The sequence below is a fragment of the Eulemur rufifrons genome, chromosome 8 (genome assembly GCF_041146395.1).
Source record: "Eulemur rufifrons isolate Redbay chromosome 8, OSU_ERuf_1, whole genome shotgun sequence".
NCBI lineage: Eukaryota > Metazoa > Chordata > Mammalia > Primates > Lemuridae > Eulemur > Eulemur rufifrons.
The window spans coordinates 46938876-46957632 of NC_090990.1; the positions used below are offsets into that span (position 1 = coordinate 46938876).

Genomic DNA, 18757 nt, shown 5'->3' on the forward strand with positions numbered 1-18757 from the left:
TGGTTTTTCCTTTATTATCATTTAGTGGATTGATGAAATGGTCTTCATTTCATCTCCTAGAGTCCCAGAATTCATCCTCCCCCTCTAGGGCTATGTCAGGGAACATGTGATTGTGAATTCGTCAGTTCCAGCTTTTATTACCTGAGGGAATGTTAAAGCTTATCTAGACCAATTCCTCCATCTCACAAATGAAGTTTAAAAAGTAGAATGAAGCTGGGCGCAGTGGCTCACACCCGAATCCAGCACTTTGGGAGGCTAAGGTGGGAGGATCGTTTGAGGCCAGAAGTTTGAGACCAGCCTGGCTAACACAGTGAAACCCTATCTCTACAAACAAAAACATTTTAAAAAATTACCCAGGTGCAGAGCTGTGCACCTACAGTTCTAGCTACTTGAGAGATCAAGGTGGGAGGATCGCTTAAGCCCAGGAGTTCAAGACTACAGTGAGCTATGATCACACCACTACACTCCAGCTTAGGCAACAGACCGAGACCGTGTTTCAAAAAAAATAATAGGCCGGGCGCGGTGGCTCACGCCTGTAATCCTAGCACTCTGGGAGGCTGAGGCGGGTGGATCCTTTGAACTCAGGAGTTCGAGACCAGCCTGAACAAGAGTGAGACCCCGTCTCTACTAAATATAGGAAGAAATTATATGGACAACTAAAAATATATATAGAAAAAATTAGCCGGGCATGGTGGCACATGCCTGTAGTCCCAGCTACTCAGGAGGCTGAGGCAGGAGGATTGCTTGAACTCAGGAGTTTGAGGTTGCTGTGAGCTAGGCTGACGCCATGGCACTCTAGCCTGGGCAACAGAGTGAGACTCTGTCTCAAATAATAATAATAATAATTAAAAGAATGACATGCCCAAGATCACAAAGCTCTGCTTGAGTGGTTTTTCTACTGCCCAAGCCATTTCTCACTGAAGTTGTAGAGATGTTAAGATTCAAAATCCACTCCCAAATGTCTCTGCCACATGGACCTTAATTCCCCTGGAAGAAACTGATTGATAGTTTTTTATTCAACTATAACCAGGTACATCATTTTATTCTGTCTCAGCAATAGCCATGGAAGCTTTTGCAAAGGCAAATTTTGTTCCATTTTAAAATTCTGATTTCCTGATAAAGTCAGCTGTCAGTTATCACCCAAGAGAAGATCTGTATTTTAGATTATCTGCACATTTGATGTTTCTGTCCTCTTCACCACTTTCTCTTGATTATTTCACTGTTCATGAATACTTTCATCAGAAGAGGGAAGGAAGAGAAAAGAGGGGAATTGAACACATTTCTTCCTTTAAACACATTACAGAAGTCATGAGATGAATGCCGTCGAGTTTTTAAATTACTGTTGTTTTGTTTGGCTGTTGGATTACTGACTTTCCCTTTTGCCTGGTGCTTTTATAATTCATGGCTGCAGAGATGAGTGGAGGCTCTGCTATGGTGTTTTAGAACATACATGCTACTGCTTTTCATTTCTATTCTGTTCTTGCCTTCCCAAGTGTGCACAGGGTCTTGTGCAGCTAGAGATTGGAAGACTCCGAGCTGGTTCGTGGACCTCGGCAAGGAAGACATCACAGAACAGTCAGGTGGTTGATGGCTTCCCGTCAGACCGACTCACTCCTCTGCCCCCATTGGGAGAAAGTTCCCCATTTCATAAATGATTGTTTGGAAATAATGTCTCCTACGTAGCATATTCACAGCACCCAGTTCAGTGTATTTTCATGTGTTTGAAATAAAAAGAAAGGTGGGATAGAAATCATTAATCCCTAGATTTTTCTCTCCTTTATTGCCTGCAAATGTTTTCTTAGAACCACTTTTCTCTCCTACTATTAGTTCTATATTGCGTATGCGCTCATGTCCACAGCTGTGTTTATTTAAAAAAAAAAAACAGGCAACATCTGGTGGCAATTTGACCCTCATTAGCACAACATTGTTCTATTCATTCAATTAAATATTGCTATAAAGTTAACTTGTGACTAGCCACTCGCACATGCTGAGGGCAGTTAATGGTATATTCCTCGGAGAACCAAGTGTGGGGGTTTCCCCTGTGGGAGAGCGGCCTTGGTGGGTGATATTTTGTGGGTTAGCAAACATCTTATGTTTATTTGCAAGGCTGATGTAAGTGCCACTTTTTTTTTTAAAGAAAGTATATTTCACTGCATTTTTTTTCATTGTAATGGCTGACAAAATCAAGGTGATAGACTGTGTGTTTAGTCCTATTTGGTGTATAATGAAACTATAGAAACTTGCATGTGACTCCTTATTCTCTTCTGTGGGTTATGGATAGGTCTTTGCTTTGAGGTTAAAAACATGAGTTTTAGTCCTCCCTCCTTAGACTTAAAGGCTCTCGAAGGCCTCTGTCGAGAAGATGCTCTGATTTTGTGGTTAGCACATAGGTATGTCTCGCTGCATTTAGTCACATGATTTTGGTCGCATCTTTTGCCTCATTGGTGTTAGAAAATGGGTGAGGAAAAATACTGTTGTTCAAATAGGATTGCAGACTAGCTGGCTTGTCTTAGGGCATCTTCAGAGCTATCAAACCCAATAAATAGCTTGTTAAGTTTGGAATGTTTCTGCGTGTGCTTTTCTGGGTTATGTAACATAGTGGGCAGCAAATGCCTAAGACGCTGCTGCCGTCAGATTCCACGAGTGAACGGTTAGGGACGATTCTGACCAGACTTGTATCGACAGACTTGTATCGACAGTGGGAACTGGAGATGCAGTTTGAAGGCCCCTCTAAAGGAGGGTTGTTCTATACTCAAATTGATTTCTAGGCTTTTTCTAAGGGATCAAGAGGGGCCTGGGGAGGGGGTGTCTGAGGTTAAGGTAGCAGCAGATGTCTTCTTCCCCTTTGTAAGCAGTATTTTTATACTTTATCCTCCCCATCCCAGGCTTTACACATGGCTTCTTCCTTAATGGAAGACTGTGTTTGTTGAATGATTTCCTTAAAGCGTCATTGTACCCGGGAGATTAGAAGGCAGGAGGAAATTATTGTCCCTGTCAGAGTATGAGAGAGCTGCACAGAGGAGGTTCCATTGGGTCTCACTCCAAAGGGGGTCTGGGGAAAAGAAGGAGAAGGTGTCTCAGAGAGAGTAGCGTACGCAAAGGCACAGAGGGTGACAGGAGTTTGTGTGTTTCAGGGAGAGTTCGGACTGCCAGAGAGAGTGGTGGGTTTCTGTCCTTCCCGAGCATCTTCATGATGTATTTCATGTATACAATCGAATGTATGTGAGCATCTTCGTGATTAATAAAGTTCACACTCAGATTAAATACGGAGCTAACACATTTAGAAGCTGTATCATTAAATGTTCAAAAAAAAAGAAACCCATCATAACTATTTATATGATATATAAATGTGAGCTGTCATATTTTGGAAACGTGGAACAAATTATCAAATACTTTCCTTTAACCTTCTTGCACAGAATTTTAATTTCAGAGGGTAGCAGTTTAATTCAATTAAAAAAATTTGTAAATATGTTTTATCAACCCCTTGTCCTTAAAATTATGGCTGAGATGATATGAGAGTTTGCCCTGTTTGGCCAATTAGAAGAAGACTGGTATCTGACTGTAATAATAAAAAAAAAAAAAAAAAAAGGGTCTTCCGCCATCATAAGTTGAAGACCCTGACCCTGGTGGACAAAAAGAAGATGCCATTGCCAACATTTTCACATCCAGACCTATTTAAAGAGGTCAGGACCTTGTAGGGTCATAGATTTTCTTCTGGGTAGTTACAAGATAGGGAGTTCAGTGCCTTCTTTTGAGGGCTGAGGAGATTATAACTTGTTGACTTAATCCATAGGAAGTGGGTTCATTAAGAGATAATTTCTAGGCCAGGTGCGGTGGCTCACACCTGTAATCCTAGCACTCTGGGAGGCCAAGGCGGGAGGATGGCTCGAGGTCAGGAGTTCGAGACCAGCCTGAGCAAGAGTGAGACCCCATCTCTACTAAAAAAAATAGAAAGAAATGATCTGGACAGGTAAAATTATATATATAGGAAAAAAAAATTAGCCGGGTATGGTGGCACATTCCTGTAGTCCCAGCTACTCGGGAGGCTGAGGCAGAAGGATTGCTTAAGCCCAGGAGTTTGAGGTTGCTGTGAGCTTTACGCCACGGCACTCTAGCCCGGGGAACAGAGTGAGACTCTGTCTCAAAAAAAAAAAAAAAAAGAAAGAGAGAATTTCTAGCCTGGGGTCCACCAAGCCTCTTCTTTTATAACGGCTTTTCCCACCAACCAGGAAGAAGTATCTCTATTCTGCAGAGGAAAATGTGTATTGGAAAAAACACTTGAGGAATCTTTTCCTCAGCCAGGCAAAATCCATATTTAAAAAGGCCTCAGCAAACACATTGTTCTGCGATTTTTTTTTTAAGGCAAAAGTTATAATATGCTATACTTTCTCAAGTCTGAGTAGTTATCTATTGTAGTAGCATTTATTTAAATTATATCCTTTCAAGAAAACTATAAAAACACTCCTTTAAATATATACATCCACTGTGAAGTATGCTGATACCTGAAACTTACTTTGAAATGAATCTTTAAAAAAAAAATGATGAGTGATGAATAGATGAATGGATGTATGATAAAATGTAGCAAAATATTAACTGTGGAATCTAGGTGGTGTATATATGGGTATCTAGTATATGTAATTCTTTCAACTTTTCTGCATATTGAAATTTTTCATATTTAAAATATTAAACAACTTGTATCATAGTTAAAGAAATGGACCAAGTTATAATTTATCAACTAGTAATAATCTTAGGCTTAGCTTAAAATTTTGATAGGCAGTTAGGCGTAGGCTTAATAATTTGGTAGAAAAATTATCCATTGTTGGCTACATTGTCTGTGTTAGAAAGGGCCTTCACTATGGATGCTATTTTCATTGAATAGCCACTCGCCATAAATGACTACCCACTGTAGACCTCAGCTGTTTATTTAAATGAATAAAAGCATAGGTAATGGAGGGATAGCAGATTAGACTGATTTATTACTGACTCTAGGAAAATCTTTAAGAAAAAAATGTTATCTCTGAAAAAGCCTTTTTCCCTTGATTTTTGCTGCTTTCTCCTACAATTGAGGGTTCTGTTTGGTCAAGTTTCTCTTAATCTAGGTTTTGTTATGAGCAAAATATATAATACACTTTAGGCAATAAGGGGATACATGTAGACCATAACCCCAGATGACACATAGTGCCCATCAACTAACTGTATATAAACACTATGTAGCAACCTAGGAAAATGTTTTTGATTTTATGTGGAGCAAGAACAGCTGAAGTGATTGCATGTTCTCTACCTAGATGATTACAACCATAGATAAAAGCACACATAATGGAGAAAACAGTGGAGCAAACTTAACTGGGATTGGTTTGGGGTGGTAAGAGAATAAGTGTGGGCGATTTTTGTTTTCTTTCTTGGCCTCTTCAGGATTTTCTGAGTTGGTTATGGTGACCTCAGTAATTGAAATACCAGTGACGAGGATGAAATTTTAGGGCCAAGTCAGTGTCTGCAACGCAGGTGACCGCCGGGGTCTTTTTTGTTTTCAGGGGAGTCAGCACAGCACACACAGCAGCTGCCGCCCCTCCTTCGCCCCTGTCATCGCCGGCCTGCAAAACCTGGTCGGCACAAAAAGAGCTTCAGATCCCGCCCAGAGGAACTCAGGTATTATGTGGACACACCCCCGGCAAAACCATCCTGTTACCCAAATTCAAAAAAAAAAGAAAAAATTAGCAATTTGATAAAACAGTCTTTTCATCTTTCGTTAAAATGTTTTTAGAGGCCGGGCGCGGTGGCTCACGCCTGTAATCCTAGCACTCTGGGAGGCCGAGGTGGGCGGATCGTTTGAGCTCAGGAGTTCGAGACCAGCCTGAGCAAGAGCGAGACCCCATCTCTACTAAAAATAGAAAGAAATTATATGGACAGCTAAAAATATATATAGAAAAAATTAGCCGGGCATGGTGGTGCATGCCTGTAGTCCCAGCTACTCGGGAGGCTGAGACAGGAGGATCGCTTGAGCTCAGGAGTTTGAGGTTGCTGTGAGCTAGGCTGACGCCACGGCACTCACTCTAGCCTGGGCAACAGAGTGAAACTCTGTCTCAAAAAAAAAAAAAAAAAAAAAAATGTTTTTAAATCTTTGAGCTTGGCCGCGTAAGCCACAAGTGTTCTGAAAGGCTGTTCCGAAGGAACGAGCACTATAGGGATTCCTTTTTTGGAATATACCTTTAACGGTACACAAATCACATGAAAAACAGAAAAGCGGAAAGCTGGAGTGCATCATAAAGTAAAACTGTTTACAAAGAGAAAGTTAATAAATTCCTGGTCACTGGAAGGTCAGAAGTGTGAATACTGGGGGTGGGGCAAGGGGTCTTTTTAAGTCTTTTGTGGGGAGGAGGGTTCTCTTTGATAAAGGTGGAAAAATGTACAAGGAAGCACAACTGACTCATCCTCCAAGCATTTGATCACATGTTCCAGGCAGCTGCTGTTGCAGTCCATCAGCTTTTGTGACACCAAACAATTCTGGCCATGTCTGTCTCAAACAGAGAGCACCTTAGAATAGAGGACACGGCCCCGATGGCTTGGCTGCCAGTCTGGATGTTGAGAAAGGGTGTGATTCCTTTTTCCCTTAGTGTCCCTCTCTTGAAAGGCCTAGGAAATGATACCATTTTTGTGGAATGATATTATATCCTAAATAAATGATCTCTTAATTTTAAAAAGTTAACGGTGTTGCTTCTTTATTTATAGGCACAGACATGGTGCCAAGGACTGTTGAGATAATCAGAGTAAGTCAGTTATTTGGCTATTTTGTTTTTCTGGTTTGTGTTAGATTTGCATAAAATGTACACTTTCTATACACTTTATTGGATTGTTAATGTGCTCTTTCAATTACTGAAGTAAAAATGTGGTCTGTGTAGCATCAATGAACAGACTTAGAAAAATACGGTAGAGCACGTAGATGACCACTATGAATTTTTTGGCAAATCTCATCCACTATATTTTATGTGTGTGTGTATATTTTTTTGATAGAACAAAAAGTATTATCGTGTAGAACATACTAAAGTATTTTTGACAGCATAAAGGATGATTTTTTTAATGGTTACATAGTAGTCCATGTGCTGTAATTTTCTTAACCAGCCTCCTCTTATTGAACAATTAGCATATTTCTCAATTTTTGCTATCTTTTATAGCAAGACATCTTTATATTTCCATTTTTGCCGATAGCGTGGGTAATTTCCTCAGGATTAATTCCTAGACATGAAATTGTTGGTATGAAGGAAGAAGTTAGCAGGAAAATAATAAAAAAAAAAAAGAAAGAAAGAAAGAAATTGTTGGGTTAATTGCCATGCTTATAATTGAAGGCTTTTATACATGTTGCTAAATTGCCCTTTGGGGAAGATTGTGTGAGATAGATGCCTTTCAGTTCATAAATTTGTCAAACTCTGATTTTCAAATATCTACAATATTAGAAAGTAGACTTTCATTTTGATCACTTTGATCATAAATTTAGGGCTCCAGAAGTAATAAAAAATTATGATCCTGTTATGATCATAGCACTCAGCTGTGGTCGAGTGGTACCCAGCGTAGCTTAGCTCTCTGAGTCCAATCATGCCTTTGTTGGGAGGCACTCTACCATTTATTAGCTGTCTTATTGCTAGGGCTGCCATAACAAAACACTGTAGGCTGAGTGGCTTAAACAACAGAAATTTATTTTCTCATGGTTCTGGAGGCTGGAAATCCAAGATTCAAGGTGTCGGCAGGTTTGGTTTTTCCTGAGGCCTCCCCCCTTGGCTTGCAGACAGCCACCTTCTTGCCTTATCCTTGTGTCTCACACCTTCCCTGGATGTCTCTTATTCCTAACCTCTTCTTATAAGGACATCAGTCAGACTGGATCAGGGCACACCCTAATGGCCTCATTTTAAAGGCGTCATCTTCAAACACAGTCACATTCTGAGGCACTGGTACTTAGGGCCTCAACATGTGTATTTCAGGGAGACACGGTTCAGTCCATAACATTATCTCTATAATATTTAGCAAGTCGACCTTGATTTTCTTGTCTGTAGAATGGGGTGATAACATTAACTTGCCTCAAAGGTAAATATTGTGTGGATTAAATGAGATGATACATGTAATGTACTTAGCATAGTACCTACTTGATTATGAATGCCTAGGAAGTGGCATCTGTTACTATTGGCTACAGCTTTGACTAAATCTGCCTTCTTTGTTCCCAGTATCTTTCCACCAGAGTGGTAACTCAGATGTTCCTGTGATGGGGAAGTTAAATATACCAGCAGCGTACATAATTATGGATAAATTAAGGAAACGTTATCATGATGCATTTAAACAAAGTCAAATTATTGCATAAATTTCTCCTCATTCCGAGATCTTAAAAATAATATCATTTTATGTTTCCTTAGTCATTGCAACTACATGTTTTTACAGACTTTTGTAATAAGGCTTGCTCCCACCAACCCTGTTCTCTCACACATGGTCCAAGCAGAAACTTTGTAATAAAAGACATCTTGCCATTTTGCACACGAGGGTTGATTATTGATGCATTCAGAAAATATTGGTTAGGCACGAACACTTTGAAAACAGGATCTAAGCTAGTGTGACTGCAGAGGTCAGCATTGCCATTGTTCTGTCTTGTAGGTGTGACGCGGCAGCACTGACGATAATATTAATAATAAAGAATAATTCCTCCTGCTTACATGAGACAAGTTTTTAAAGTTCTGGCATACATGGTTTCTGTTGTCACTTCGTTCTCTTTCCATTTTTCAACTTGGGATATAATTAATTGACTGACACTGAGCTGGGTATATTTTTAAATGATCACTTTAAACTGTGGAGGCCTGGCAACTGTATACTTCCCTTTACCACAGCCGCCACTGACAGTTATGCCATGGTTGTCATATGCTTGCATCTATATAAATTGAGAACTCCACCGAACAATGTTATGATTTTTGCTTTCAACTGTCTAAAGAACTTAAGAAGAAAATTGGTCACATTTTCCTGATTCCTTGCCTGCTTGCTGGGTAATTTAGGACTTTATTCTGGACCTCCTGAAGTTGTGTAGTTGTGTAGCCCCTGAAGAATGTTGATGCTTATGCTTTGACAGTCAACCCAGGTACGCTCAGACTGCGAGGTCTGGCTCACCTGCTGTGGGCGGTGGTTCAGACCTCCGTTCAGCTCTCCAAACCTGAGCTGTGCTGGTGAGGGTCCAGCCTACACATACATAGCTTAGAATTGAGCCTGAGAGTTCTGTGGGTTCACACGTGGAATTAGGGGACTCCTTTCTCCAACTCTCTTTACTCTGGTTTTCTTCCCAAGACCCCTTTTTCTGGTTCCTCTGGACAGAAAGAGAGTTTCCATCCGAGTTGTAGCAGTTCACCCCATGTTTCCAGCTCCTTGACTGGGAATCACCCTCAGGACAAAGACGCCAGGAAAAAAAGAAACCTGGGAAGTTAACCCCTGCTGTTGTTTCTCCCCGTTTTGACTCTCCACCGCACTTTATTTTGTTTCTTTATGCTTCCGAGGCCGCAGGTAGTTGTCTTTTACATTTTGACAAGACTTAATCGTAATCAGCAGGAGAGAGATGCTGCCACGTGTATGTGCCACCTTGCCAGAACTGGAACTTGTCATTTTTTTCTTTTAGTGATTTCTAAAACATGAACCCTGTGAATCAGACATGGGGAACACCTGGACTAGAGCCAGGTCTCTTCACCAGGGTCCGTCTGAGGGAACGTTCTCAGCCACGTTTTACCTCTTTCCAAACCGTCGTGACTACAGCAAGTATCCTCTCAGATCCTTTGTTTTAACGCAGTCTTTTAGAGCCAAGTGTGTTTGTTCACACCCAGAAGAGCATGGTATGTGTGGCAGTTTAAATCATAAACACCATATGAGAACATACTTGCCAAGTCTGCGTCAGAATTGGCTACTAAACTAAGCGGTAGCATAGGGTGTTTTGTTTTTTTATTTATTCCTCCTGATGCCTTTTATTGAGCCTTTTCTGTAGGCCAGGACTGTGCTGTATCATCTCATTTAATCCTCAAACCAACACCGTGAGGTTCATAGTATTCTTCACATTTTATACATCAAGATGGCGGCTCTAAGAGGTTTTCAGCCTAAATAACAAATGGAGAGAGGCTCTCTAAAAGCAAATGATGTTTACTCAGGATTAGAGCATTGCAATGGGAACACACATGCCATAGTAAGCTATGTGCATATTTAGGGAAGTAAAGGAAGACAAAGATTTTTAAAGGTAAAATGAAGACTATTACATAGGCCGGGCGCGGTAATCCACGCCTGTAATCCTCGCACTCTGGGAGGCCGAGGTGGGTGGATCGCTCAAGGTCAGGAGTTCGAGATCAGCCTGAGCAAGAGCGAGACCCCGTCTCTACTAAAAATAGAAAGAAATTATATGGACAACTAAAAATATATATAGAAAAAATTAGCCGGGCATGGTGGCACATGCCTGTAGTCCCAGCCACTCAGGAGGCTGAGGCAGGAGGATCGCTTGAGCCCAGGAGTTTGAGGTTGCTGTGAGCTAGGCTGACGCCACGGCACTCTAGCCCAGGCAACAGAGCAAGACTCTGTCTCAAAAAAAAAAAAAAAAAAAAAAAGACTACTACATAATTGTTTCAAGATAATTATCCTTGGCAGCAAAGATGAGTAATAAGGCTGACACCAGTTCAAGGTTGGACAGGCAGTTTTGGACAGATGGCCTTGCAGAAGTTTTTTTCGTGTGTAGGTGTGTGTGTGTGTGTGTGTGTGTGTGTGTAAGGTTGCAGTGACCTTTGTGCAAGACTCTGGTTTTCGCACTTTTTTGTGATAGTTTTTGTTACCAGGCACACAAGCATGAGAAACCCCTCTTCATAGCATTCCCTGGCTCTATTTGTCAGGGTTTTGTTTTGTTTTTTTAACACAAGAGACTCCATTTTGATTCTGACAACTTTTACAAAGTTAAATAACTTTCCCTAAGAACCCACAGCTAATTAAATGCTAGAGCCAAATAGAGGGCTTTCGGGCTCCAAAGGCCCTGTGCTTGGCTCCTGTGTTATCCTGGCCTCCTGCATCATGGGGGGATTTTGTTCAACAACTATCTGGGGACAATCGGGTTGTGGCTCTTTATTAAATATATAAGCGTTATGTTTTCTTTCTTTTTTAGGAGCTCAGTGATGCCCTTGGAATCAGTATTGCTGGAGGAAAAGGAAGTCCCTTAGGAGATATCCCCGTATTTATTGCCATGATTCAGGCCAGTGGAGTGGCTGCACGTACACAGAAGCTTAAAGTAAACAAGAGAGACGGACTGAAGTGCTAACAGCATGTGGTGGGGTGGGAGAGGAAGTTGCAGCCATAGGCACCTTGTTTAAAGTTAGGTTTCCAATAGCCGTCAGAGACCCATGCTGAGGGCAAGATGCATTAGAGAAACTTTATACCTGAAATTCATTAGGTCCCTGGGCATATAAAAATATTATTGTTTGTATCAAAGCTTCTCAATAAAAGAAGAAATTGCAGCTCCTTTGCAAACCTTTCCATACCCTTTCAAGCACCTCATTCCACCCAAAATGACTTTCAACTGAAAGAGTCTTCCCTCAACCAAAAGAATCAACAATTTTTTTTACAATTTTTTTTTCCTATTGCCCCTTAATCTTAGGTAGAAAAATAAAGCAGAAAATATTTGGCTTCCTCATTAGAGCTTTATTGAACAGTTAATTTGTACACCCTGCTATTACTGGAGAATGGATGTATGAAACACCACCATTACCGAGATACAGAAGTGGCCTACTGTGCCTTTTAATAATCAAATCTGACCCCCTTCTTGTTTCTCTGATTGGTCTGTACGTGGGGAAAGCCAAAAAAAATTCCTCATGCTTCTCGAACATGCATACACAGTAGAAACACGGAATCTTCACAATAGCCACAAATGGGAAATATGATTTACAAAGAATTTTAAGCATTCTTCTCAAATTTAATTTTTCTTAATGATAGTGATTTTCTGCCTCTTTTGTACTTCCAGGTTGGAGATCGGATTGTCAGCATTAATGGGCAACCTTTAGATGGGCTGTCTCACGCGGACGCGGTTAATCTGCTGAAGAACGCCTACGGGCGCATTATCCTGCAGGTATTGCGATCAATGGAGCGCGCAGCTGTGCCAGGCAGATAAGTGGCGTGCAAAAAAGATTGAGCGTCACTGGCAGTAGGCATTGCCACCCAGCGGGGTGCTTGCTGATGTGAATTATGAAGGTTGAAAGCAAGACATTATTATTTTTATTCAGAAATTCTTTAATGCCACCCATACAGGCAGTGAGCATGATTATATGAAAGCATAACAAGGGGAGAAAAATTACTCTTTGCTTCACGTGATAAATCAACAAGGCTTTTAGCTTCCAGCATTCTTTTGTAAATCAAAGTTTGCAAGGAACGAAAAATGATTTCTTTTCTTATGCCCAAAGACTTACTGAACTGCCCAAGTGCTGTTTCTTCCTCTCCCCTTAAAGGAAGAGAGAAATACAGTGCTCTTTTTGCTGTAGCACAAATGATTGGCAGCACTGTTAAATTCTCACTGCATAGTAGGCATCAACCGAGGCAGACAATTATTTATCAGCTGTGGTCCCCAGGAGTATTGTTCAGAAGCACAGAGAAATACACAAGGAAGTAAAAGCAAAGTGTGCTGTTAATTACCTCTGCTTATATTTCAGCATTTTACATGTCTCTGAGATTGATACCAGGCAGTGATTGCCCGGCAGCATACCGGCAGTGAGCTTCATTAACAAGGCTCCCCAAAAATGTATGCTTATAATCACCATACTTCTGCAGAGGTAGTATAAAATGGCTTATAGGTAAAAAGAATAAAACCCACTGTTTACTACCTTAGAGTAGCCCCCAACCTTTTTGGCACCAGGGATCATTTTCATGGAAGACAATTTTTCCATGGACAGCAGTTGGGGGGACGGTTTCAGGATGATTCAAACACATTACATTTATTGTGCAGTCAAACCTCTCTGCTAATGATAATCTATATTTGCAGCCACTCCCCAGTACTAGCATCACTGCCTCGGCTCCACCTCAGATCATCAGGCAATCGATTCTCAGGAGCATGAAACCTAGATCCCTCGCATGCGCAGTTTACAGTAGGGTTCACGCTCCTATGAGAATCTAATGACACCACACTCATATGCCAGGAGGCAGAGTTTATTACAGACAAAGTTTAATACAGACAAAGCTTCACTGGCTCACCTCCTACCATGTGGCCTGTTTCCTAACAGGCCATGGACCAGTACTGGTCCGTGGCCCAGGGGTTGGGAACCACAGCCTTAGAGAGAGGGCTAGCCAGCCTCTCAGGTAATTCTAGCCTTAAAATAAGAAGTCCACATTCAAAAACCATTACATTTAGGAGAACCAATTTGTGGTGCTTAACTCTAACATCTCAGCAGTCTAACTCCAAAGTGCCAAAACAGACATTGAAACAGTAAACGGTTTTCAGCATGTATGAAGGGAATCATGAAAATATTGTCAATAGTTTCAAGGATGTTTATGTGATAGGCCAAATATTATTAAATTATTTGGGTCCTCAAGTTTCTGTTGAACACAAACCAAAACACAGTGTGGGTTGGCCTAGAATCCGCTTCCTCTCAATTCCTTGTTTTTCTCACTTTCAGTGAAAACTTAACATAGTTCCCTCGCATTCTTGCTGCCACACCTGCAGATCCTTTGCTTTTTTTTTTTTTTTTGAGACAGAGTCTCGCTCTGTCGCCCGGGCTAGACTGCCGTGGCGTCAGCCTAGCTCACAGCAACCTCAAACTCCTGGGCTTAAGCAATCCTCCTGCCTCAGCCTCCGGAGTAGCTGGGATTACAGGCATTGTGCCACTATGCCCGGCTAATTTTTTCTCTATATATTTTTAGCTGTCCATATAATTTTTTTCTATTTTTAGTAGAGACAGGGTTCTCGCTCTTGCTGAGACTGGTCTCGAACTCCTGAGCTCAAAGGATCCACCTGCCTCGGCCTCTCAGAGTGCTAGGATTACAGGCGTGAGCCACCGTGCCCGGCCAGATCCTTTTCTTTTTTTTTTTTTTTTTTTTCTTTTTTTTTTTTTTCTTTTTTTTTTTTTTTTCAATTTAATTTTACAGAATCAAAGAGTCTAACAGTATATCTTGTTAGATACAGTATGTCCTCATAATGTATACATTATTTCTTGTACAATGATATGAAATAATATGGGAAATATTCATGATAAATTATTAAGTGAATTCACTTAATATACTTTTCTTTTTAAAATGGTTTACTGTGCTCAATGGTCCTTCGAAGTAGGAGTTAGGTCTGCTGACCCCTAGAGGATGTGAGTAAGTGCAGCTCTTCCATCTCAGGGCTGTGGCCCATTGGTTATTCAGATCTTGGGAGGATGTTGCTCTAAATGATAACTGTGACAAGAAAAAAGTGTTTCTCTTAGCAAAATCTGGTATTATTGACATCTTCACACCCTGATATAATCTGTTCAGCTCCACCTTCACAAAGAAATAACAAGATACAATTTAAAAGCATGACATTAACTAAATTTAAAAAGTACCTCCCAAACTGCCACAGTTATTTTTGAAAGAGTTATTTTTCCTGTTTCTGTATTTTAAGAAGAAAAGCGACATCTGGTTTCAAAATGTTCTCTTGCATTAATCACATTGATTGGTGTTTTTATTTTTTAATATGTACTGTTAAAAGATTAATGAGTAGCTGGATGCAGTGCCGTGAACCTGCAGTCCCAGCTACTCAGGAGGCTGGGGAGGCCAAGGCAGGAGGATCACATGGGCCCCAGGAGTTCGAGCCCCAGCCAGGGCAATATACATAGCTAGACTCCCCCCCTCCAAAAAAAAACAAGTTAATTAAAAATAAATAAAAGATTAACAGAATCCTTTGGGATTTTCACAGTTGTAATCTACACACTTATGGGCATGGAGCATCCAAGCTGCCAAAGGCTTTAGACGCAAAACCCAGGAAACTCTTATGTCCTGCATGAGGTGCCTCTCAGTTGCTTAGTGTGTGTGTTTTAATTAAGACAATGTGCATGGAGTCGTGCTAGCAATATAATTATCACAGCTGACTTGGCAGTAGGTAGTTATTGGTATTGTCAGATAAGCCAGCCCATTGGAAGAGTATTAACAGTAGCAGGAAAGGTCTGGTATTTGTGTCTGATGATGTCGGTGTGTCACGCAAAGCAGTCAGCAAACGCTGAATGCACAGGGAATACTAAGGTCTGGGTCAGCAGACTGCAGAGTGGAGAAGATGAGTGGAAGAGACAACCAACACTTCCAGAAGCTTCTCCCCACGGTTTAAATTACTATCTCTAGATGTATTAAGGAAATACATTTTTCTACCCTCAAAGACTGATGGTTTCTTATTGCCAATTATAGATTGGTCAAGTGAAGTTGATTTGGCTATGAAAGGGGCCATTTTAAATGTTCCCAATTATATTTACTTTGATAGTTTGATAGATGGCCTGGTTCAGCTCTCTTGTCTATGGAATTACTGTAAAACCTTTTTTTGGACAAATTCAGTTAATCGCTTGAGCTGGCAGAAATGGATGTGAAAAAAAATTCAAGAACTCAAACTCTCTGCTAGAAAAGATTGTTTTGTTTTGTTTTTACGTCTTTGTTTAAGAAAGGTCTCTACGTGTTACTCTCTGTCTGCAACATCCTTCTCACCCCACCCTCTTCCCATCTTTATAAATCTTGTAAAATCCTTTCTTTAGGGACCGGGCGAGGTGGCTCATGCCTGTAATCCTTGCACTCAGAGGCTGCGGCAGGATTGCTTGAGGTCAGGAGTTCAAAACCAGCCTGAGTAAGAGTGAGACCCCGTCTCTACAAGGAATAGAAAAATTAGTCAGGTGTGATGGTACACCCCTGTAGTCCCAGCTACTCAGGAGGCTGAGGCAGGTGGATTGCTTGAGCCCAGGCATTTGAGGTTGCGGTGAGCTATGATGATACCACTGCTCTCTAGCCCGGGCAACAGAGTGCAACCCTGTCTCAAAAAAACAAAAATGTATTACATATATACACAAGACCTTTCTTTAGAAACTCTCCAAGGAAGAATAGGGAGTACCTGGGTGTCAGTTTCCTTCCAGACCATGGATTTATCCACAGCTGGATAAATCTGTGTCTGTGCCTGGAGCACAGGACCTGGCAGAGCAGATGCCTAGTAACTGCTGCTCATGTTGAGCTGCTGACCATCCTGATCAAGTGGAAGGACAAGAACAAATAGAGAACAAGTTGGCACAGTTACCAGTTTGATCCAGAAGAATTCCAGTAGGGAAGAGTGATGGATAGCTTCCCCGGGCTGGGAAATGAAAAGGTGCGTTGTAGAGAGTGCAGAGCAAGCATTTCAAGGCACGTGCGAGTATCGTTAAAGGGATGGTTTGTGAGTAGTTCTCGACCTTGGTTGTACAATAAAATCACTGATTTCAATGCCAGTTCCTGAGTCCCACACCAGAGATTCTGATTTAACTGGTCTGAAGTGAGGCATGGACATCAGATGATTGTAAAGTTCCTTGGTGATTCTAATATGCAACCAGGGATAAGAACAAATAATCTACACGGGTCATGAATAGAAAGCCAAGAGATGCCCAGAAGAGAGTGCTAAGCTGCAGGGAAAGGACAGAGACCTAAAGGTTTGGAAGTTGGCATGAGGACCTAGCGTGGGGTCTGTGGGAGAGGTAGGTTTTAGTGTCAGAAAGTTGTGAGTTTGAATCCTCTTACTGAAGTCTAAGCTTCAGTTTCCTCTAAAATAGGGATTATATATAGCTCCTTTCTTACAAGTTTGCTATGAGAATTAAATGAAGTGTGATGTAAAGTGTTTAATAAATACAGTGTATTGCAAATGGTAAACACTAAATAAGTGGTATCTTTTTACTTTCATTATGATAACATAGGTTTGCAATCAGAGGAAGCTAAAACTCCTTTTTAAAATCCTGGGAAGTGGTTTTCCAGGTAGCATTTGAGGTGTGTGCCACTAGATGGCAGTCAGTTTTGTCCTTTTCAAATTTTACTCCAAACTTTTGACACTTCAGACCATGAGATATTTAACAGACACATAAAAATCAGTATATTCTGATGTCACTAAAACCAGTGTCACTGGATTCTAGATAAGAACTTGAAGCAGCTGTGCTTTCTGTTTCATCAAGTTACACCAAAGGCCAGGCATGGGCTTCTCTTGATTTTTCTTTTTTTCTTTTTTCTTGGCAACAAAATCTTGCTCTGTCGCCCCAACTAGAGTATAATGGCATCATAATAGTTCATGGCAATCTCAAACTCCTGGACACAAGCGATCCTCCTGCCTCAGCCTCCTGAGTAGCTGGGACTACAGGCACAAACCACCACGCCCGGCTAATTTTTCTACATTTAGTAGAGATGGGGTCTCACTCTTGCTCAGGCTGGTCTTGAACTCCTAGTACGAGCTATCCTCTTGCCTCGGCCTCCCTGAGTGCTGGCATTATAGGCATGAGCCACTGCATCTGGCCTTCTCTTGATTTTTCTTCTGTAATGTGACCCTATGTTAAGATGCCAGCTTTCCCAGGGGTCACCTTAACCTTGCAGCCGTCCTGTTTGTCTTCAGCGTGTTTGCACCTACAGCTCTAGGATTCAGCTGGTGGGAGTGCTCAGTTTCATATTTTGTACAAAAAGATTTGGGTCCTAACAAATCTAAGCGCTAATCTTGTTCCTTTACAGGATTAGAAGTTTAGGAAAGTTCTAGCAAGGAGCTCAAGCTTTTGTGCATTTGTAATAGCCCACTTATCTGGATGTTATTTTGACTTCTCAGTTCTCTAAAACATAACCCCCAAACCTGCTTTTAAGGAAAGGTACTCATCATAGGTCCATGCAATAAAGACCTGTGCTTTACTACTGATTTAGAAAGTTTATTAAACATACAGCGTTCCACTATAGAACATACCGTTCTCATTAAGTTTAGTTTTGCTTTTAACCTAAGTTATTAAATGCCACGGGGAGCCAAAGCACAAGAGAGTACATCAGAATAAATACCTTCTTGAAAAGAATTGGAGAGGAAATTCAGATTGAATGGGAAGCCTCTTGGAGGGAGACACAGTGAAGGGGACCCCATTTGAAGGAGGAAACGGGGAATGAGGTGTAAGTGCAGTTAGAGGGGGGAATACAGACTGAGAGGGAAACACGCTTTTTGGTTCTTCCACAGATGCGAATGTCTGTGATTGTTCCTTAGGCCCCAAGGAGCAGGCGGCGTCCCCCTCTTCCCTCAGCTCGGTGGACCCCTGCTCTGGTGGGGGCATTTCCTCCTCTTTGGCTTCCCCCTGTTCAGGTGGGGGAAGTTCCCCCTCTTCCTTCAGGCCAGTGGTCTCCTCCACCTCGGATAGGCAATTATTAAGTGTTTGATGATAGCAGGAGTTGGAGAGGATGTGCGGAATCAAAGTACTTTCATTAAACGCCTGGTGAGACTTTAAATCGGTGCGACCGTTCGGCAGCTTAGGAAGTTCTATTGAATTTAATACGCCCATACCCACCACCCAGCAGTTCCATATCGAATTATCTACGTTAACCACGCTCAAGACGTCTACGGCAGCGCTGTGCCTAACAATAAGGAGAGGCATAGACTTAGTGACTTTCTTCTTCAGACCCACGGTGGACATTGTTTCATGGCAGCTAACAGAACACGTCTCACTTCCCACGAAGCACAGGGCTCCCCTTCCCCACTCCTGAACTGATCAGTTTTGAGCCTCTATTTGACTGCTTTCTTGATGACAGGCTTACATCCTAACAAACT

The 18757-nt window shown here is 41.4% G+C and overlaps 1 protein-coding gene across 1 annotated transcript in view; it reads left to right on the top strand.

Moving 5' to 3' along the window:
* Positions 1–18757, top strand: part of PATJ (PATJ crumbs cell polarity complex component) — a 337921-nt gene that overhangs the window by 306825 nt on the left and 12339 nt on the right. The window contains exons 38-42 of the mRNA XM_069480086.1: positions 1494–1580; positions 5532–5646; positions 6727–6764; positions 11147–11269; positions 11999–12103. Of these exons, the coding sequence (XP_069336187.1) occupies positions 1494–1580; positions 5532–5646; positions 6727–6764; positions 11147–11269; positions 11999–12103 (468 nt within the window). The remainder of the gene's footprint in view (positions 1–1493; positions 1581–5531; positions 5647–6726; positions 6765–11146; positions 11270–11998; positions 12104–18757) is intronic.